At 46.8% G+C, this 22,472-nt stretch overlaps 2 protein-coding genes across 5 annotated transcripts in view; one reads left to right on the forward strand and one right to left on the reverse strand.

Annotated features, from left to right (window-relative positions):
* Window positions 1-527: 527 nt before the first annotated feature.
* Window positions 528-14,358, forward strand: MARVELD3 (MARVEL domain containing 3). 2 transcript variants are annotated; one of them, XM_036068659.2, is made up of 4 exons: window positions 528-665; window positions 1,125-1,759; window positions 4,325-4,458; window positions 12,913-14,358. In XM_036068659.2, the coding sequence occupies exons 2-4, from the start codon at window positions 1,374-1,376 to the stop codon at window positions 13,548-13,550; spliced, it is 1,158 nt and encodes a 385-aa protein (XP_035924552.2). In that variant the 5' UTR covers window positions 528-665; window positions 1,125-1,373; the 3' UTR covers window positions 13,551-14,358. The 2 variants fall into 2 exon arrangements, with proteins under 2 accessions (XP_035924552.2, XP_035924553.1); XM_036068660.2 differs by lacking the exon at window positions 12,913-14,358 and adding an exon at window positions 8,205-9,844.
* A 2,079-nt stretch (window positions 14,359-16,437) lies between these two features.
* Window positions 16,438-22,472, reverse strand: part of PHLPP2 (PH domain and leucine rich repeat protein phosphatase 2) — a 76,089-nt gene continuing 70,054 nt past the window's right edge. For all 3 annotated transcript variants that reach the window (XM_078063450.1, XM_036068651.2, XM_036068653.2), the window contains exon 19: window positions 16,438-21,568. In XM_078063450.1, coding sequence (XP_077919576.1) covers window positions 20,414-21,568 — 1,155 coding nt within the window. In that variant the 3' untranslated portion in view covers window positions 16,438-20,413. The remainder of the gene's footprint in view (window positions 21,569-22,472) is intronic.

A 22,472-nucleotide genomic window follows, 5' to 3' on the forward strand; every position in this document is an offset into this window, starting at 1 on the left:
TTGCTTTGGCAACTTCCTAATTTATCTCTTGCCTCTACCCTTGGCTGCTTGTCATTCACCCTCTACACAAAAGCCAGAGTGGTTTTTTCAAACCATAAATCACGGGCGCCTGGGTGGCTCAGTCGGTTAAGTGTCTGACTCTTGATTTCTGCTCAGGTCATGATCTCAGGGTTATGAGATCAAGCCCCTTCGGGCTCCATGCTGGGTGTGGAGCCTCTTAAGACTCTCTCAAAAAAAAAAAAAAAAAGTAATAATAAAAAAAAATAAAACCGTAAATCAGAGTAGCTCGCTCTCTTGCTCAAAATCCTACAATGTTTTCCCATTACTTTCAGAATGAAAACAACTCTTGACGATGGACACCCTACGCCACCTGCCTGCTCCACCTCACAGTCTCATCCTATCCCCACTCATTCCCCTGGAACTTTGTTTCAGCTCTCTGCATTACCCAGCTTCTCTTTCCAGAACACTCTCTCAGCTATCCCCAAAGCTGCCTTCCAGGACTCAATTCAAAGGTCCCTTCTCAGATCTGCAGAAAGAAACCTGCCCTCCTCCATTTTAGACATTGTCTCTTTCTTCGTTTAGCGCCCTTTCTCTCTTCCCACACACGCCAAAAGGGAAACGCCACGCAATGCGAGTTCACCACTGTATCTCCAAGGCCTGCTAGGGTAGGTGCTCACGTATATTTCTCTAAAGGATGAATTAACAGACGGCAGTTTTATGTTTTTAAATATCCTTACTTGGCAAAAGGAAAAGATGCCTATTCTGTGTGGTTAGTCATTTTTAAAATAAAGTTGGTAAGTCCAGGGCCGTTGCAGTAGATGAACTGGCCTCAAGCCCCCTGAACAACACAGTTGTAAAGGATAGCGGGAGACGGAGGAAGCGAGGGCGGGCCAGTGGAGGGGGAGACCACTGGGCGGCTGGAGGGGCAGGAAAAATGGTTGGGCGACTGGATGAGCACGCGACGGGAATGCACACCCGAGGGGCTGGTAAAGTCCAGAGCTCGCTTCCCTATGCCACCCACCTTCCGGGGTCACGGAGAGGACGTTCCAGGGAAGACTAGGCTCGGCGGGCGGGCGGCTGTGCGCTCCGCCGGGTGCAGAGCAGCGAACCACTCGCTTCCCCAGCCCCCAGCCCCGCACACGCTCCCCGCGCGCCTGCACGCCGGCCACGCACAGCCGCGCCCCCTGCCGCCGCGCGCGCTCAGGTGAGCGCTCTCTGAGCCCGCCGTGCCGCTAGCGCGCGTGCGCGCAGGTGAGCGTCCCGCCCCCTCCCGCCCCCGCCCCCGCCCCCGCCCCCGCGCTTGGCCACCTGCCCGCGAAACTTGTGGATTGTTGCCCTCGGGTCGCTCCGGGGCGTGGACAGGGAAACGGGCCATGGAAGGTACGTCGGGGGCTCGCGAGCCCCGGGCCCGGCCGAGAGAGCGGGACCCAGACCGGCACCCCCGCCCGGACCGAGACCGCCATCCCGAGCGACAGCGGGACCGACCGGGGGACCGGCGGAGGGAGAGAAACGGCGGCGAGCGGAGGGACGGGGACCGGGACAGGGGGAGGGACCGAGGCCCTCGCCAGGACAGACACCGGGTCGGGGACCTTCGCGCCGGTGAACAAAGAGTTTGGGAAAAGTCCCACCAAAGCCGGACGCGGGACGGACCCCGGAGGCCGACCTGGGACGCAGCCCCGCCCCCCTGGCCCGCGCCTTGGGAAACCCCGGAGCCGCCGATCCAGAGGAAGGAGCGCTTCGCACCCGGTGGCCCGGCAAGGTGAGGTGGGGCTGCGGGGCGCCCTGCGACCTGGGCACCCGGAAAGCCTAGGTTTGAGACCCACCCCCCCACCCCCCGGAGCTGCACCGGCGCCCCAGGCTCCGTGGCCTAGGAAGCCGGCTTCAAGGAAGAAAGTGCCATTCCCCCCTTCTGCGCTCTTAGAGGTGACCTGGGAGGGAAGGAAAACCTTACGGTGCCCCCACTTCTTGATCCGAACCCGATTAACAAAGCAGAAACCATCCCTGTTAGCAGTGGCAGGGCCGGGGACCAAGGAAGGAAGGAGAGAGAACTTCAGGACCGGAAAGGGAAGGGGTGGGAAGGAGTTTAGGGAGGTGGGGTTAACCTGAGGCTCCTCTCTGACCTCCCCCCACCCCACCCCAACGTGCCCACAGGACTGCTCCGTGGGGCTTCAGATTCTTGTCCTGTGTTCCAAAACCGGCCTTCCAAAGTCCCGTCAGGGCCTGATAAGGTCAGCCCAATGAAGGGTTAATAGTTTAATCTGGCCTAGGGGTATATGCATTTCAAAACAGACAGCTGGAAGAAGCTACACTTTTAACCAAACAACTACATCTACCTAAACCCCCCCCCCCCCCGAAGGGCAGAGATTGCCTACCGCTGTCACTAAAGTCTTTCTGGAAAGCCTCATTCAAATCCCCTCATTGTTTCAGATCCCACCTCCCTGAATGAACCAACTGTGCTGTCCCTGCCTTGTAGAGCACAGAGAATTCCCTTAAGGCCTTGTGAGGTGAAAGCCTCATGCTGTTCTGGAAGGCTTAGGGAGCTAGGAGAGGGTAGGGATGGAAAGGAGGAGAGGAGGCAGTCAGTCCTAGACTCCACACCCCCGTCGGGAGTTGGTCTTTTTTCCATTCCATCCAGCTCCACAAATACTCCTGAATGACCAGATTATGTGCCAGACCAACAAGGAGACAGGTACTGGGGTGATGACTGCCTTCTGGTTTGGGACACCTGCCCTCTTCTCTAAGGAAATGTCAGGCTCCTCTCTGCTGTAGGATTTGGAGGCTTAAGCTCAGTCTCCTTCTCTGTTGTGTCCACACAGCTGGAAAGCTGTTATCCTGAGTTTATGTTCCATTATCTAAAACCAACTAGCCAAACTCTGACAAAGGTTGTGCCCAGATAGAGGCACGAGCTGTTGTGCGTCCCTGACTAAAGCCAAATTGCGTTAGTATCTCCTGAGCTGCATTTTGGGTTTCCTTATAAGCCAGTGTCCTGGTCCCCCCCAGCCCCAAGGTGAGTGAAGGGAATACTTTTGATTTTTTGGCTCATAGCCAGTTGGTGGTTTGAAACCAAAGGACAATTTATTTCCACCTTTCCTCCACACAATAAGCTTTTATTTAATGGGCAGGATGGAGGGAGCCAGGGCTCTTACTTAATGGGTGAGATCTACTGACCGTGTCCACAGTCTGGTAGGAGACTGACAGGTAAACGTGCAGGGGAAACAGATTTGGAGAGAACAGATCCCCTGCCTGAGATCTGGAAGATTTCCTGGAGGATACTGACCTCAAAGCTGAGTTCTGGAAAAGGAGCAAGAATGAGGGCACCTGAGTGGCATCTACCTTGGCTCAGATCATGATCCAGGTTCCTGGGATAGAGTCCCACCACAGGCTTTCTGCTCAGAGGGGAGCCCGCTTCTCCCTCTCCCTTTGCCCCTCCCCCGCCAGTGCTCTCTCACAAATAAAATCAAAAAAAGAAAAGGAGCAAGAATGGGAAGACTGGGAGAGGAAATGAAAGGGGTTCCAAGCGGAGAAATAGCTTCCCCAGTGACCTAGAGCATGGGAGTGCAGGTCATCTTTTTGGGGGGCAGGGGGAGAGGAGCAGTTCACTATGGCTGGGTCTATTGAGTGTGAGGTTGTGAGTGACGGGAGATGAGCAAGGGCCTTCTGTGCTGTGCTAAGTTTGGACTATATCCAAGGCCATGAGAGTTTAAGGATTTCAAACCCCAGAGATCCATAGTGAGAACACTGGAAGGATCCCTGGTGCCCAGCAGGTAGAATGCAGCCCCCACCATTGCATCCTGGACAAAGGTCAGGATATGCTGGATAAAGGGGAGGAAGGAAGGAAACTAGCAGAGAAGTAGAGATAGGAAGACTTCCAAAGTTATCTGTATTACCCGTATGCCTAGAGGATTATTGCAGATTCAGCCCTTTTCAAAGTAATAAGAAGGAAGAGAATACCAGCCTGGGCATCAGACTCTTATGCATGTAAACTAGCTTTAAAGAAGGCCCGGTCCGTGCTGAACTGAAAAGTTAGGCTCATAAAGGTGGCTCCCGGCTACCTGGTTAGGTAGCTCCCGCAGCTGGGCAAACCAGCATCCAATCAGCGCTCAGAATTATAGGGATATGCAGCATGGTGCCTTAGCAGTGTTGGGCCAAGTGTTTGGATACCCTGTGGGGCCATTACACCAGAGAATTCTCTGGAATATGAAATGCTGCAGCAAAATTTGTTTCTGTTCTGCACGTCTCTTTAATGACAGCATGAGATGTTCAGGGTTCTAATACTGAACAGGGCGTTGAGTTTGAAGACCCTAATGGCCATGTATGTTTTCAGTTACAGTGAACCCACTTCAGGGAGATACCTGCCCTCGAACCCCAGGTCTGGACTAGAGGAAGTGGAATATTACCAGTCAGAGGCTGAAGGACTCCTGGAATGCCATAAATGCAAATACTTGTGCACTGGAAGAGGTGAGCCATTTGGGAGGCATTTTGACCATTTATGTTTGCTGATGGTTCTGGAAGGGGTCTGAGCTAGTGAAGCAAAAATTCAAGCAGACTTTCCTTTAGGGTTCCTAGCATTTTCATTTATAAAACTGCATGAGGTTCTCATTCTACCCCCCCAAAAAATTGTAGGCACATCTGAAAGGTACACCTAGATTTCCAGTGCTTGTCTTCAAATGTCTGCTGAGGCGAGCAGCCATGCTTGCAGGTTTCAGGTTCCAGGTGGGACTGCGGGAGAACCAGTTATGAGCTGCTGGCTGTGGGAGGGCTGAGTTAGACACAGAAAGCCACCTGGAGGGGCAGCCTGGTAGCAGTTCATGCAACAGCGTGTCTTAAAATTTGTTGAGTGAGATCCATAGTAAGAAATATATCTTGCATGAAGACCCAAGTTCACACACATACACATGTTGTGAAACGGTACTTACCTTATTAGATACCAGCTACGTGGGTAATTTCTATTCCACCCTGTTTCATTGAGAACAGACAAAAACAAAAAAACACAGTTATTGGAACGAGCACGGTTTGCAAAACACATAAATAATATCATGTGTCAGCTCTGAATGTGGTGCCCAGAGTTCCCATCCAAGCATTCGTCCTGGCCTTGCCAGCAATGAAGAAAATCTGGTTTGCCAGGGTGAGCCCTTGTGGCTCATGTGATTTGGTGAGAGATTTTTTCGAGGCTGCATATGACTAAGGGAGGAAACTTCTCAGCCTGAGGGAGAGAAATCAAGGAACTTGTACCTGAAAATGTATCGTAGGATGACTCCAATAATGCAGGTGATTATGGGATTCTCTGGAACTTCCGTTAAAGAGCTCTAGGCAATGCAGGTACAGGAATTTGCACTCTAGTTTACATTTATTGGCACAACCGCATTGCTTCTAATTTGCTCAATGATCCCTGAAGCTCAGAGAGGTATAGTAAGATACCCCAAGCCACACAGCTGTTAACTTGAGAGAGCTGGAATGGAAACTCAGAGCCTAACTCTAAGGCCGGAAATGGTTTACTTGCTTGACCTTTCTTTTTTTTTCCTTGATGATAAAAATAATAGGAGTAAGCCAGAGGCTGGGTTAACAGGTTTCTCAGTAGAAGTATGTTTTCCATTGTGATTATTTTACCAAGAGGGGAGGGCAGGACTTGAGCTTCCTGACCAAAACACACCTTGATTTAGCTTTGACTGCTTCTGGCTATTTGGCTTTGGACCTAGAGATCATTTCTGAGTCAAGGTAGTGAAAGGCTGGTTTAACAGTCAGAAGCTAACCACGGAGGGCTTATAAAGACCTCTGGATATGCAGAGACCCACATCAGTACACAGTACTTGGTGTTGGGTTGAGAGAAAGAGCCATTGAACACCTGGAACTTGTCTCCAGCAGGAAATGCAGGCCTGGATAAAGGTCACCCAAAGATTTTCAGCCCTATCTTAAGAGTAGATCTTTTGTGACTTCTTTTCCTTACTGGTGAAATCATGTCCTCTTCCAGCAAACTGGTGGAAGTGGGAGGCAGCTATGGCCCTCTCTGACTTCCTAGGGAGACCCGAAGTTTGGGCAGTGAGTCATGCTTTGCAAGTTCAGTGGAACAGTCTGGACACTGATGGACAGAGATGGGTCTCAAATTCACTTACGAGCAAGTCCCCTGAGATACTAAAATCTTTAGGCGCTGAGACTAAAGATCAGATAAAAAGCAAGTACAGCTGTCCCCATGTGCATATCAGGTCACCAGGGGATCCTGTGCGTGTACAGGTTGTCTCATTTATTACTTGGGTGAGGAGTTGCAAGATCCCTGGGAAGAAGGCGCATTTCCTGCTCCCCTCCTTGGCTCCCTGCTTTGTTTGGAGCAGTTTCTTTTTTGCCTTTGTTCTTTCTGTCCCTCCTTCAGCTGGGTAATGCTCACATCGTGATGTTTGCATTCAGCTTGTAGCCTGAATTACACAGCTCCCCAGCCCTCCTTATTCTTTCCTGGTTCTATTAAAGCTACAACAGGAACAAGGGGGTTGTAGGGGCTCTGCCCTCCCCACACTGTATTAAGAAATATGTGTATGTATATATAATTGTCCCCATACAGCAAGACATTGGGAAAACCCTAAATGTCCTTTACACTGGAATTATTTAAATTTATTGTCTTATTCTATACATCCTCTAAAAATATGAAGTAGATTTATATTTGCTGAGATAGAAAAAAAATGTTCATACTATATTCTTAAGTGAAAAAACAGGTTATATAATAGTTATAGAATAGTAGGTAGAGTAGGACCCTGTTCTTCACGTAAAAGCAAATAGCAGCAAAAATGATGCATATATGACAAAAGTCCAGAAGAAAAAATAATGGTCACAGTGGTTGTATTTTTAAATAGTTGGATTTTAGGTAATTATTATATTATATGTTTTTGTCTTTATTTTTTTACCATCAGTATATACTACTTTTATAATTAAAGACAACAATAAGGCTCTCTGCATTTTGGGGGGAACTGAAGAGTGTAAAGACAGTACTTGAGAGTATATCGTTCCATTGGAGAGTGTGTAGGTGTAACACAGCTTCATCCATAAACCACCCGGGCCCAGGAGGCACAAAATCTGGTTCTCTAAATACCAGGGAGCTGCTGACCGTCTACTCCGAGTCAGCTGACCTAGCAGGACCGTGGCAGCATACACAGTTTCCAGCTCAGAAACACCCAGCTTTGTAGAATCCTGAGAAAAAGAAGCCACACACAAGAGTACTTAATTGTATGATTCCATTTACATGAAATTCTAGAAAGGCCAACCTAATTCCTAATGGTAGAAGGCAGATCAGTGATTGTCTGAGGAGGGTAAGGGATTGACCACAAATGTTCTCTTGGGAACTTTCTGGGCAGATAAAGATGTTCTGTATCTTGACTCTGGTGGCGTGGCATGTATGTTTGTCAGAACTCAACAAGCTCTACACTTAACAGGGGTCATTTTGTCCCGTATCCATTATATCTCCATGAAGTTGATTTTAAGGAAAGCAGCCCAGTTTGGGCAGAGAAGCTGGAGCTCTTTCCTTGTCCAAGACAGAGAAGCCAAGGGTCCCTGAGAGAACCTAGCCCTGTGACAGTATCACGGCCCAGATTTGCTCTTTAGGGAAACTAAAGAAAACAAAGTTAAATTGTAAAACAGACTTACTGAGTTGAAATCTAAGAACAATGAAGCCAATTACGTTTCTTTAATCCAGTAAGGCTTGTGGGTTTAATTAATCTTTCCTGTTTCCAGTATACATGAACACGGTTAACATTTGGATGTATAACTTCCATACTTCATTGTATTTTTTTAAGCTCTATGTTCTTTCTTTCAAACTTGGAGAAGTTTCCTCTTTCAAACTGAAGCAAGCCACAAAACATATCTAAAGAGGAGATCACTCTCAGTCTCTTTGGCAGGGAAGGGCTGGGGCAGAGAATGTTCTCGCCTTCCATATAGGATGCCTTTTTCTGGTTGGGAGCTGGCCTGGTTTCTCCCACCGTCTTCCTGCACCCCAGCAGGGGCAGGCTCTCTGGAGAGTTACTCTTTTTAGCTCCGAGTACCTCCGACAGCATTTCCAGAGCCCATCTCGTGCCCCTCACATGGCTGGGGCAGCTCGGGCCTCCCGGGGCGGAATACAGAGCCTGCGGTGGCGTGAGCTACCGCGGGGAAGAGGAGCGCCGAGGCGGAAGTCTCCGAGGACAAAAGAGCAGCTCTCAGAATGGTAACACGCCCTTCTTTTGCAGCCTGCTGCCAGATGCTGGAGGTGCTGCTGAACTTGTTGATCCTGGCCTGCAGCTCTGTGTCTTACAGTTCCACAGGGGGCTACACGGGCATCACCAGCCTGGGGGGCATTTACTACTACCAGTTCGGAGGCGCTTTCAGTGGTTTCGAGGGCGCCGACGGGGAGAAAGCACAGCAGCTGGACGTCCAGTTCTACCAGCTGAAGCTGCCCACGGTCACTGTGGCGATGGCCTACAGCGGAGCCCTCATGGCCTTCTGCTGCCTCCTTGTCGTCCTGGGCGTCCTGCGGGTCCCGTGGCACTGCCCCCCATGGCTGCTGATTGAAGCCTTGTTGGACGCGCTCATCGCGGGGGCCTACGTCCCCGCTCTCTACTTCTACATCCGCCACCTCTCGGCTGCCTACGCGTCCCCGGTGTGCAGAGAGAGGGAGGCGCTCTACCAGAGCAAAGGGTACAGCGGCTTCAGCTGCACTTTCCACGGGGGAGATATAGGAGCTGCCCTCTTCGCTGCCCTGAGCATCGGGCTCTTTGCTCTGGGGGCTGTGCTGGCCATCCGGGGTTACCGGGAGGTCAGGAAGCTCAAAGAGAAGCCTGCAGAGATGTTGGAGTTTTAGGCTTTTTAAGCCGTCCTGCCATATGTGAGCAGTGGAAGTTACTCTGAACCACCGTCTTTCACGGAATACTTGGCCGCGGGCCAACGTCGGTATCCTGGGGGGAGCTCTGGGTTACACCGAGCGGCCTTCTCTGAGGTAATGAGTTCTAGAGTCCTCTGTTGGTGAGCGAGGAGCCAAAATTATTGAAACAGAACAAAACTGGAGGTCAGGACCCACGAGGAGAAGGCACGAGTTGCAGCAATGCACTTTCTTGCACTTTCGATTAGCTCAAGGGAATTAACCAAGTGAGTCTGAAGATCCTTATCTTCAAAGTCCTCGGAAAGCCATATACACTGGAGACAACATTTCGGCTTGAGCTTTTCTAAACACAACTGTCTTAAGCAGATGAGCCCCAAAGTTTTTCCACACTGAGGTCTCGGATCCTTCACTTCCTTAATGCTCTGGATGCAGGGTGTAGAGACACCGGGGAGACTCCGCCTGTACGTTGGAGGTGGGCGTGGGCCGAGCAAAGAGGAATCAGATTCATTCACTGGGTTGCAAAGAAGCTATTCTAACAAGACCCCCACAGTGACCTTGAAAACTCAATAAGTGTTTTGTACCTCTTGTAAATGTACCATTGTATGAAGAATTAAACCCAACATCTGGAATTCAGGATCCATCCAGAATAAAAGAATGTAAAATCTTTCCCAATGGAAGAATGCTACTTTTGGCCAGACAACTTCATGGGTTCTTACTGCATGTTAAATTATGACTCCTGGAATATTACAATATATTCTTGGTACAAGTGAATATGTTCTTTGCTTTAGATGAATCCAGTAAAAGTCCAAAGAAAAATTTTAACTTGGAGGTGATGCTTCTCTTTACAACATATTTTTAACAGGGTTCCCTTAAATACAGGCAACTTGTCACATTTAAAAGGTGAGTTCCATTTGGGTTTAGAAAACAAAATAAATGCTTGGCTATGATTAGACGATTTCTTAAAGAATACATAAGAAAGCATGAAGAGTATTTGCTTCCAGAGAGGAGATTTTATTTTCCATTTTAGCATAACTTGACTGCACATCTCAGTTTTTTTTTAGATAAATAAAAAAAATTTATTTTCTCCCCTCTTTGTTCATATTTACAGTGCAAAGGCAGAAGTAGATGTATAATTAAGCGGAGTATTACATGATCAGCCACAAAACCAGCCTCACCCAGAAAGACCCCATTTATAACAAAAATCCCATGTCTGTTTTGGTCTCCACTTCCCTCTCCAGAGCCCTCTGCTCTCTTTCCGGAGACTTGTCCCATCCCACTGTCGAGATAAACTGCTAGCTCTGGCAGTCACCCTTGTTGTCTTCTGAGGGCTGTGAATCTTTCTGCACTGACAGCAAGGTTAGAAACACATGAGCCTGGGAGCGCCTGGGTGGCTCAGTCGGTTAAGTGTCTGCCTTCAGCTCAGGTCATGATCTCAGGGTCCTGGGATCGAGTCCCTGCTCAACTGGGAGTCTGCCTTTCCCTTTGCCCCTCCCCCTGCTTGTGTGTGCTCTCTCTCTCAAAATCTTAAAAAAAAAAAAAAAAAAAGGAAATACATGAGCCTGTTTGATATTAATAGCTAAGCCAGGCCAGGCCTGGCTGGTACCGTGATGATACTCAGTGGCCATATTCCTTCTGCAGACCCAATAGCACTGGACCCGGCAACAGACCATTATTGCTCTCCACTGTCATAGCCAGGGGGTAGTTGACAAGATCTAGATTTATTTCATTTCAGCCTGGCAGATACATGCATGGATCACGACTCCACTGTCCCAGAAGGAAGCGTTCAGCTTCCCCCATCTTATAGCAGGGCAGTGTTCCTGTCTCCCTTCGGTGGGTGAGACGTTAACGTGTGTGCGGAAGGAAAACCAAGGCAGAGAAGAGTATTGGATGTGGGGTAAAACTGCTGCCCCTGAATTAGAGTGATGTTTGGGCCAATTCACTTGCACTGCTACAGGGGGCAAGTGGCCAGTCCCTTACAGCGCCTGGGTGGAGAGTGGGCAGTTCTGATCTGATACTATTTTCAGATTTAAATTAGAGGAATGTAGTTCCTCAACTGTCAGAGCCTTTGGCTGCTGTGTCCCATGGACCTCCTAGGAATTTGTGTGGGCCCAGCAGGAGTTAGGACCAGCAAGCCCAGGAGCTGGTGCCTCAGTCTGTTAGACTGGTATTTCGCCGCCCCGTTTTTAAACGTTGTGGTACTCCCTAGTGTATTAGCAAGGCTTCCCGATTTCTGGGAATCCACACTTCTCATAATTTGTCCCATTTCTTAAATCTCTCACTAAGCCCCTTCCATTGTCTAAACGTTACTGAGTAGCATCACCATCTGCTTGCATTAACATTTTATGATTTTCGAAATCCTTAGATGTACTTGCTTTCATCGGGGCCCTGTGGAGTAAGACAGGCAGGCCCTACCTTCCTTTGTCAGATGGAGCGTGTGAGGCTTCGTGTCAGTGACTGGGGCAAGATCACTGGCAGCGAAGTGTGGGGACATGAGCCTGGCGTTCCCACTCTAGGTTCATATGCTTTTCTCTTAGTTCTCTGAACCCTGGAGCATGAAAGAGACATTCTTCCAGAAGTATGCCTAAGCAGAGGCCAGGGCCTCTGTCAGTGATGAACGAAAGCTGACCTTGGACAAGAAGATACTCGGTGTCCAGTCACCTCTTGGTTCCTAAAACTCACCAGAAACCCCCAAGTGAACAGCCCACGTGTCTGTCAGCTGAATAGACTGGTCCATCCACACAGTGGCGCCGGAGCCCATGTAACGAAGTCTGTGGACACTGTGGGAGCGGATCAGAACACACCTCCAGGAATAGTAAATGAACAAGACTCAGAGCAGCATGTGTGGTATGCTTCCTGGTGAAAAAAAAAAAAAGCAGGGAAGGGGGATGAAATGCAGATTTGAGGCTGCTTTTATCTGCATGAAGGAACACTGGAAAGTTATATTAGGAAATAATGAAAGTGGGTGGGGGCAGACACAGGACGGACAGGGACAGGAGTGATTTTTCTCAGTGTATTCCTTTTTAGGTCATTTTATAGTTTCAAAAAAAACTTTAAAATTTGAAATAATTATAGATCCACGAAATGGTAACAAAACTAGGGCGGAGATCTCGCGCGCCCTCCATCCCGTTTTCCCCAGTGCTCCCGGTGCTCCCATCTCGCGTAACCAGAGCGCGGCGCGGCGCGGTCAGCTCACCAGCTCTACTGCACTCACGTCCGGGTGCGTGCACACACTTCCGTGCCGTTCGGTCACGTGTACGTTCACGTCCCCACCACCACGATCAACTACAGAACTCTTCCATGCTCCGGCGTCGCTAGGGCTCCCGCACGTCTCCCCATCCACCGACAGCCATGGGTCTGGGCTCACTGTCCGTAATTGTGTCATTTTGAGACTGTTACATAAATGGAATCACACAGTGTATAACCTTTGAGCCTGGCTTTTTTCTGCTTATCGTAATTCCCCTGAGAGCCATCGAAGCAGTCGCGCGTCTCTGCCGCGCCTTCCCTTTGACCAATGAGTGGAGTTTCCCGTGGTATAGATGTACCTGACTGCTAACCCCTCCTCGCCTGTGGAAGGACATCTGGGCTTCTGATAATGAGGCTATGACAGATAAAGCTCCTGTGAGCTTTTATGTACACGGTTTTGGGTAGACTTTTAGTTTTTGTTTCTTTAGGATAACAGTCGCAGAGATACACCGTAAGTATAGGTTTCTGGTTTTTTTTTTTTTTTAAGAAACTGACAAAATTTTTTCCAGAGTGGCATTTTGTTTTTCGAACATATGAATATTTAAAAAAAAAAAAAAAAACACAAAACTGGGGTGCCTGGCTGGCTCTGTCAGTAGGGTATACGGCTCTTGATCTCAGCGTCATGAGTTCGAGCCCCACATTGGGCATGGAGCCTACTTAAACATCCATCTATACATACATACATACACACATTTAAAAAACAAAAACCAAGGATGTTATTGTTGAATCGGACCGTGTCCTTAAAACCAGGGCACCAGTGGAACTTCTCGAGTCTGACCTAGAGTTTTCCCGGGTGAGTGATGTCAGCGTTAAATCCCAAATCTCTCTCCTCCTAGGTGTGGTCCAGATAGTGGAGGTGATACTGAATGGGATGGTTCTCATGTGTGTCGTGGCCTCCTACTTTGTCCTTGCTGGGTTCACTGCGAGCTTTACCAGTGGCGGAGGCTTTGGGAACAACTACTACTCACCATTCGAGGGCACCGAGCTGGAGCAGGTTCGGCAGCTGGACCAGAAGTACACAGTGCTCCGGGCACCCCTGATCTACGGGGGTGTGGCTGTTTCTCTGGGCCTGGGTGTCCTCACTATGAGTGTTTTACTCCAAGGAGCCAAAAGCCTCATGGAACTGTCGGGGAAGTGGCTCCTCTTGGAGGCCGCCTTCAGCCTCCTGGCGGCGGTGAGCTACGGCGCGGGCATTGGCATTTACCTCCACGTGGCCTTGCGGATCAATGCCACAGACACCTGCAGAGCACGAGCGAGGCTCTATGCCCGCAAGGGCCTCACCTGGATGAACTGCCAACTGGCAGGCACGGACGGGGCGGCGGCCACCTTTGCCTGTCTCCTGGTGGTGATGTACGGCACCAGCGTGGTGCTGGCCCTGCGGAGCTACCGGCGACAGAAGCGCTACAAGGAGAGCCAAGCACAGCACAGTGGCTGCAGCGACGCGCCCGAATACCTGTGGTCGGGAACTCTCTGAGACCGTCTTCTGGAACCTACAGGGCAACGCACCTCCCTTGTTTCTCTCAGAAAGAGGTATCTTTTCAAATGACACATTAGACAACTGTGGTTTTCACACTCTCGAGGTTACAGACGGTCCTGTCGGGACCGACAGAACTAAGGAGCCAGAGAAATTCGGGAAGAGAGGGGAGACTGACAGGTCAGGGGGTAGCAGGCCCAGCGCTACAGCCGAAATAATCTTGCCTGGCGTAACTAAAGTCACGACAAGAAATATGCCATTGCTCCCCGTGTTGGGTCCCAGGGGAATGATTTTAAAGCAGTTGTATGATTGAATTCTAAATGAGTGATTACATTCTGACTCTCCGAGCACGAAGCCGCCATGACTGCCTGGGGCCCAGGGAGCCTTCCTCCCTTCAAGATGGGAAGCAGGATTCCTGAATAAAGAGAGATGCCGGGAGCATGCGTGGTCCGCCTCAGGATCCCTGCAGTCGGGCTGAGAGAAAAAGGGTTTTTGCCAGCATTCCAAGTTCCTTTTTTTGTTGCAAGTCATTCATTTGGATTTCACGTTCCTAAAATATGTTATAATTTTCTTAAATATGAGGCTTTCCAGAGAGTGAGAAATAAAATTCATGAACTTCTTAAATGTGTTATTCAACTGATTTCAAAAATAGAACAGTTAATTTTACTAGACTAGAAGGGCTTATTGGAGGCTTCCCCTTTTCTGCCTTCCCTGACGGTGCCCTCCAGAGTAGGCCTTCAAAGGCAGCTTGTGATCTCTCATGACCCTGGATTGTTTTCATAATGTAATAGATCATTAACACTGAATATTAAAAATAAAGTTCTTTCAATTATTTTAATCTCAAGTTTTATAGCTGTTCTTATACTTTATGACTGGTCTCAGATTTTCAGTTCATGTTGGGCGTACCTCGAAATACACACGCCCTTATCATAAAGTTTTTCCCTGATTGCCCTCTTGCTTTTCAACAGCTAGTCCTTTTTTCCCCATAATATCAGTTTGACTTTCATATTATAAATGAGGTTAAAGCTATTAATAAATTAAATTTTTAGTACATTTCTAAAAACAATCTTTTTCCACAATGCAATTCTGACATCATTTTCAGATTCTCTAATTTCTAGTTAGTAAGAAACCAGCAAATGTAAGCCTCTTTCAACAAAGACCAAAATGGCTGTTAAAAGAAAATTAAGTCAGTGTCATTTTCCCCCTCTGCACCTTCCAACTGCTCTCCTCCCTGGAACATACTACTTTTCCTCTCCTCTCAAATCCTTTCAACAGCTCTTTCTTACGGAACCTCTCCAAGCCGAAAGGTCAAAACAACCTCATACAGAAATGGGAAAATATCTAATTGTACTTCTCTAAGAAGTAAAGCTTGGAGGGAAATAATAATCAACTGAGAATCTACATTATTGGGGTTAACGTACAAACACCTGTGCCACTGAGAGTCGCTTCCTCTCTCACCTTCAGCCTTGAGGCAGTGGCCAGAGTCGCCCAGTTTTCACCGAGTGGTAGACAGGATGTTTAACAACAGCGGAAATCAACCCATTCATTCCTCACACACTCCCCCAGAAAAGACTATCCTCCCTCTCCTAGCTCTTCTCAACTAGCATTCTTCCCGGAGACATGTCCCTACATCTGGGTCTTTCGCTCAGTAAAACGGTGACTCTGGCCCATCCAGACCCCAGCGCCGTGCCCGGGGCGGCGACACTCCTGCTCTGGAAGCTCCCCTCCTCCCGAGGGATCGGAGGCCATCCGTCACTGTAATCATAACCTTCCACCTGTGGAGTTTCGTCACGTCCAAAGGCCTGAGCAAACCTGGTCTTATTTACTACCACTTGTCTGATAGGCAAGTCAGGATTTATTGTTCACCCGGTACAGATGTTAAGTGGCTTACCTAACAGCTGACATTCTGTTGACGGCTCACCATTTGCCGGGCCCAGTACTGGGCTAAGGCAGCATTTGCATTGTCTCATTCAAGCTCACAACTGTTGGGAGAGATGGTATTATTCCCATGTAGCAGTTGAGGAAAACGGAGTCTTAGGTTATTTAACTTGCCTAAAGTCAATTTTTTTTTAAGAGAGGGAGAGGGAGAGAAAGAATCTTAAGTAGAGTCCATGCCCAGCGTGGAGCCTGATGTGGGGCTTGATCTCATGACTATGAGATCATGACCTGACCCAAAATCAAGAGTTGGACACTTAACCGACTGAGCCACCCACCACCCAGGTGGCCCTAGTCAAATCTTTTACGTAGTAGAGACCAAACTTACCCAATATGTTCAGAACATGTTCTGAGAGACTAACGCATTCTTTTGGCTTTTGTTGTACCAGGGACTATCACACGAGGCAGAGAACACATTCAGAGGACTTGACTTCTGCCGCCCTGGAGTGGGGAGGGAGTGTCTCAGAGAACTGAGGCACTAAAGCACATAGATGGTGGCTCTGAGCCCAGCACATGCAGGTGCTAACGAACAGCTGATGTACCAAAGTTTTAAAATGTTCATTCTGTTAGATAAGGAGGAAACCTGCAAAATGATTTCAATTGGCTTTTATTTAGAGAAACCTGATCTTGCTTGGGAGTCCAGAGATTATGGGAGACAATTGGTGGGGGACGGAGTGGGGTGAAGATTTAATTTAGAGGCTTAACTGGATTTTAAGTATTTTGTGAGTCAGAGTGCACTCCTACATCTGAGGTTCTGACACCAAACCCTTATATTAGGACAAACACGACGACTAGATTATCCAATTGGCTCTTCTATGTCATCATCAGCTCTATGGTTTAGGATCCATCAATTACTTACAACTGAGTTTCCTCTAGTCAGCCAGCAACCTGCATGCAAATAAGGACTGTTTCCTGTCTTTGGATTTATTTAAACATATAAGTCAAGTCAGAATATGTTTAACATAAAAAATCTTTATTGCTATTTCAGCTTAAGAGGTGAAAATATTTATTCTTGCCTTAACTCATAGCTTCATAATGTCGTGGAATGTGGTTTCATTTGTTATCTTCCTCTAAAGCGAACAAAAAAAAAAAGGGAGGGGGCAAGAAAAATCCTAAAGGTACTTTTGGTTAAGAAACTAATTCTATATACAAGTTAGAGAAATTACAGTTTCATGCCAAAATATTTATAAAATAACAGGTATTCCATTTTAAAACAAAGCCATGAAAAAGATATTCCATTTTATTTTATTTATTATTATTGTTATTGTTATTTTTTACAAACAATAGATTTGCTGCAACATGCTCTGGCTCATATTATTGAATTAAAAAATTTAACACATTTCAAAAATATCAAAAATACACTATAATGAGTCTTAGGACTACAATACAACGATTGCACAAAACCATAAGATATGAACTCACTGTCTGGATGACATCCACTGGCAACAGTGAGAGAAAACCCTATAGCATCTGGGAGAAGTGCGTGAAATTTAGAATACAAGGATCACCAAATGAAAGAAACAGCAGGATTTACTGTAGCTGCTTTCCTCAATCTAGGAAGTGCTTACCCAACTATGGGGTAAGAGTCACTAACTGGAGAGAAAGATGAACTTGCCTCCGAGACTGGGGGAGTCTGAAAAGGCCCCACCCAGAGGGAAGTAAAAAGTGACACGACGCAGTTCTCTCGTGATGCTGCAGGCATCACTGAATGGCTTGGAGACTAATTATTTAATAAATGGTACATTTATCCATAACAGCCAGATGCTCCCTTATGGAGGTGTCTTCATTAATAATTATTGAGTAGATAGAGAAGGTGAGCCTGTGGCTTCCAAGTACCTGCTTTTGCTGAAGGTCTACATGGGAAGAAGAGCAATGTTTGATATTCAGTAGCTAAACCCAACCCGGCTGGCTCCACCTCCCGGAACATAGCACGGGCTACAGACAACTCTAATAGCACCCAATGATTACCAAGCTGCTTGTGCTGGCTCTTCCATACACCAGGAAAATGAATTCGCCAGCTTATTGCACACATACACTCTACAGTAGTATAATAGTAACGCCCTCAATTGTATGAGGAGTGCCAATTCAATGACTCTCGGGTAGACTCGTAATGACACAGCGGCATTCAAACTTTCGAACGTATTTCCAATCCATTTGGATAAAAATAAGAATACCATGGCTGCCAAGACTCGTGTATTTTTCTTTCTTCCATGGGACTCCTGAACTGCTCCCAGAAGCAGGAGTGATATTCTTTCACAAATTTCTCTTAGTTACAGTTCTCTATTAAATGGGAGGTACACGCAGAGACCTGAGAATCACGCAGAGGCCAGAATCTCTGGGCTAGAGATCAACAGTACTCTACCCACCGGGGGAACACATCCTCTGGGTAAAGTCCTGGGAAGTAGATTACATTCACCTGGAGAGAGAATCCTGGATTTCACCACCTGACAACCTAATCAGATCACACGACTGTAAATGACCTCATAGGTCAAGAGTTCTGTATGCTATTTTTGGTAATTAATGGACTATGGCCTTTTTTACCCTCTATTTTAATACAGAGCAATTATAGAGGGAAATGAATGAAAAGAAGTTACAGAAAATAGTTTGGTACTAACTATATGAAAGCCTATATGAAAGGTTTCCAATGCAACCTAGTGTTTCCTGAAAATAAATCTACCATGTAAAAGAACATCTGGAATTTTAGAGTTCTTCTGACAAAAAAGCAAATACTTTTGGTAAAGTCATTTCAGAACCGGGCTTCATGGTGGTTCCAATAAGGAGAGTGGGAAACGAAGACAAGAAAAGGGTTCACAGAGATAAAGGACTATTTTTAAGAAACTATACTATGAAAGTGGTATATTCCCAAAGTAACTTTCTTCTGCAGACAGCATCAGTGTTGTGTGACTCAAAGGTTCTGCTGTCCGGAAGCAAGACGTTTCACATCACCCATCACTAATATTTTGGGCTTTTTCTTCATTTTCATTTCTCCTTCATCCCCCCCTCCCATTTCCCCATATAAAAATAGGGCAACACACAATTTGTTCCCTTTTCTAATGGCATCTAAACGTTGTATGAACTATTATATTCCCCGCTTCAAATCAAGACCTGAGTTCTAAAACTTTTTAGTAGCTGACCAATAGTTTGATACAGAGAAGTCAAGTTTTCCTGACAATATAGAGACTCAAACTCAGATTCTTGAGGGGTTGAACTTCAGACAGCCACTGGACTGGTATGGAATCCCCCAAGAGTGAACCTCACTCACACACACACACACACACACACGGATGTGGGGCTGCTGAGAAGATGAGGACACTAACCATCTGAAGACAGGTCATCTGGTTTTCTACTATTGCTTTAACAAAAACTTCAAAAACCCCCTCAAAGATATAAATAGATGGACAGACAGATCTATATATATCTCAACCCTATCTTTAACATTTTGTTTCTCATACAGCAAATTCATGGTTCCACACTATTTGCTTTTTAATTGTGAAAGTATTCTAAAAATTCAAAGCACATTCCCCATTGGGTAAAATCAAGCAATGTCAAAATTTTATAGGAATTAAGTAGGAATTAGTTTCCTAAGTAAATCTTGTAATGGAAAAGGCAACAGAACAGAAACATGGAAGGAACTGTATTTTGCTAGGGTTATGTGGAATGTGCAAAAATACAGGAAACCAGGTTTTCTGTAAGCTTAGGATCTTCTCAATTAAGTCTTTCTTCCATTAGTAATTGAGCCCAGTACTCCGAAACCATGTGAGGTGGATAAGCAGTTTTCAGAAGAGTACTCTGTTCAACGTTAAAGATGTGAACTCAACTCATTTCCGACACTTTAGAAAACCATCCCTCTGCTCTAGAGTAAGAAAAGGAACAGGTCTAACCCATGAGCTCCGTTCATCCATCTGCTCTCATTCAGCCTCAGTCCGTGCAGAGTCACCTGCTACACTCAAGGTTACTTGGATGCGAGCAGCATCAGCCTTGGCCCTATACATGAGGAGGCTGGCTGCCAACTCCATCATATGTCATGGGAAGAGGCCAGTCCCAAAACACTTCTCTTGTGATCTGCGGGGCAATTCCTTGCAGGTGTCACATTTGTCAAGGAGTTATTCTCTTTCTCTGATTGGGGGGGGAAGCAGTCTTAGTCCTCTCTCCTTCCCCATCTTCATCCCCAAAGATCCTACTCCCCCAGGTTTCTCAGGAGCTTTCCCAGTCTGCCCTCCAACAGTTCAAAGATTTCCCAGGGCCTTCCCTAGTACCCTCACAGAATGCTCCAACACCTGATGATCACTCTGTCTACAGACAAAGGTGCTGGGCTGCCTCTAAGAAGATTGGCTCGAGTGCAGATTCAAAAATAAAAAGTTCACAGTCAATGAAAAGTGCTCTCATTACATTACATACATAAATTATCTGTGATTGGTTCTACATTTCCAATAAACATCATTTCGAAAGGCTGTATTCTCGTAGAGAAGAATGAAAAGCCATGTGACTAGTCACATCACATCCCATCAGTTAGGCTGAGATATAAGGTGATTTCTCTGTCACAGAGATCCATCAGCAGCAATAAGTAAAGAGAATCAATCTTCAGTTACTTCCTCCACAGAAAGAGTCCCTTTCCTGCCCAGGCAGGCAAATTCTCAAATTATCCTAGGAGAGAAAGGGTTAATGGCAGGTGGTAGGACTGATACAGAACAACATCTGCTTTCTTCCCAGTAACTCTGGGAATTCCAATGCAGGTTAAATGTGAAACTTAACACTGATGGTGTTTACTAGCTTATCCGGAGCAAGACCCTGATAGCTCTCACCATGTCTGGCTCCAAGTTCTACCCCCCTCAGCTATGGTTTAGAAATGCAGAGGCACAATGCCTCTGGAAGGACCCCTACCCCCACAGCGCACAGCCTTCCCTAACGCTCCGGCTCCTGGGGGAGGGTTACAGAGCCGTGTCAAACTCCTCCGGGAGCTCGGTCCGACCCTCTTCGTTGGGCTCAGGCTCGGGCCTGCTTTCCTGCTGTTGCTTCATTTGCTCTTTCACTTCTTCTTCCAGGTCACGAGGTACAACAAACTGATCCTCTGGCTCCAGCTGAGTGGGGGCAGCGAAGTAGCCAGTTTTCCTCTTGGGTGCTTCTGTGGCCACTTCGATGAGGTTCAGGCTATCTTGCAGGGGCACGATAGAGCCGTTCGAGAGTTTCTTTCCATACAGACAGGAAGTGGAGGGGGACTTCTGTAACTCCATCCTGTCCTTGCTCACTGGCAGAAGTATGCCACTATTCACACTGTTCTGTCTTCGGATCCCAAAAAACGATCCTCTAGCATGTTCCTCAGGACATGGGGTAGGAGAATTCTCTATAAGAGTGGGAGAGTTCTCGAGATCCCTTCCCCTACAGCAGTGGATATCCACTTCTACTTCTACTTTGCTGCCATTTGTTATGACACCTTCAACAGGCTGGTCGTCATCACTGTCGAGGCCATTGTCAGACTGGTTACTTGAGAAAGTCGCACAAGAAGGCTGGCGCTGAAACACCCCAGAGGTGGGTGTTGGATGGAGGCTGCAGCGCCTCTCTGGCCTTGGAAGCAAGCCAGCATCCAGCCCGACAGTGTTGTGTTCATCAGAAGCAGTGGACCCCACCTCACTGCTCACCTCTGAGGTGGACATCTCGCTGCTGAACTCAGAGGCAATGCCACTACTGGAGGAAGGAGTGGTTGGCTTGGGGGGGTCCTTGATGATGGTGGTGGAAGCAAATCCCACAGGACCCGGGAGGGTGAGCCCATTCATTTCACACGTGCACCCTTCCTCACCGATGTTCAAATAAACCACCATCGCCCCAACATTGTCCTGACAACCATAGCTCTGGGCTAATGTGCACAGCTTCTTGGCAGCTGCTAATGGGTCTTGCACATGGCGTACTGCATTGACAGCTTCTGGATATGACAAGTGTTCCCACAATGCTTTGTTTCCCAGAATCAGCAACTCATCTTGCATAGTAAGTGGAGTGGCAGATATGTGGGGCTTAGGGAGGATCCAAGGATAGAGGTATGTACAGCCCAGCATCCGGGTACAGCAGGTTACCCCATTTACTTTGTTGTCCTAGGAGACAAGCAGAATGCAAATTCTGAGAAACGAGCAACAATGACATACAATTTTTATCTTAGATCACAATGCCTAGGGCTCTACAGTAAAAGAGAACAGACGTATGGTTTTTCCTCAGATCTCTATAATTTAAGGGGACTTACAAAAATGAAATGTACAGAATTCTTAAAGGACAAAATATCATGTGGTTATTATACCAAATAGTTCATAGGACTGAGGTTAAAACCAATTAAAATTAAGTGGCTAAAAGTTTATAGCACCTGCACCTCAAAAGATATTTGCTCACATGAAGTACAGGCCTCAGCACGTCCTTAAACAGAGAAACATCTGTTAGAAAAACAATAAGCAGAACTGTCATTAGTTCTCCATCACCAGTATTCTCACAAAGGCCCAAACTCAGGTGGGTCACTAAAAATGATTTCTCATTACAGGCACGGTAGGGACGGAAAAGATTCAGTTAGATACTAAGTGGCTAAGAGAATCTTTGTAGCTAAAGCATTAAATGATCTCTACAGCTATTTAGTCTAGAAAAGTAAAGTCTGAAATCCATAGCATAATTTACCTAATCTGTAAGGACTGTACCAGGAAGGATTAGCAGATCAAGTCACAACTGATAGAATTCTAAACTCAGAGGAAAAGGAATAACTTGCTGTCATCTGTCAAATACTTTGTACTGATTTCTTTTCAAGATAAAATCAAACAAAACCCCTAAAGCCATCAATGTATTTGTTTCAGAGTTGTGGTCATTCTCTGGGTGAAAATCTTGGCTCTCTCATTTACCAGAATTTGTCACAAACTCTTAAGTTTTATTTTCCTCATCTGTAAAATGGAAATAAAAACACTTCTTTCATGGGGATTATTGTGAAAATTAAATAAAATAATAGGAGTCAAGTGCTTAGCA

The sequence above is a fragment of the Halichoerus grypus genome, chromosome 15 (genome assembly GCF_964656455.1).
Source record: "Halichoerus grypus chromosome 15, mHalGry1.hap1.1, whole genome shotgun sequence".
Taxonomy (NCBI): domain Eukaryota; kingdom Metazoa; phylum Chordata; class Mammalia; order Carnivora; family Phocidae; genus Halichoerus; species Halichoerus grypus.

Bases quoted from the DNA above. Each gene is read 5' to 3' on its own strand.
- MARVELD3 (XM_036068659.2), top strand. From the start codon at position 1,374: ATGGAAGGTACGTCGGGGGCTCGCGAGCCCCGGGCCCGGCCGAGAGAG. The intron at 1,760-4,324 runs GTGAGGTGGGGC...GTATGTTTTCAG, and splicing joins GCACCCGGTGGCCCGGCAAG to TTACAGTGAACCCACTTCAG. The intron at 4,459-12,912 runs GTGAGCCATTTG...CTCTCCTCCTAG, and splicing joins ATACTTGTGCACTGGAAGAG to GTGTGGTCCAGATAGTGGAG.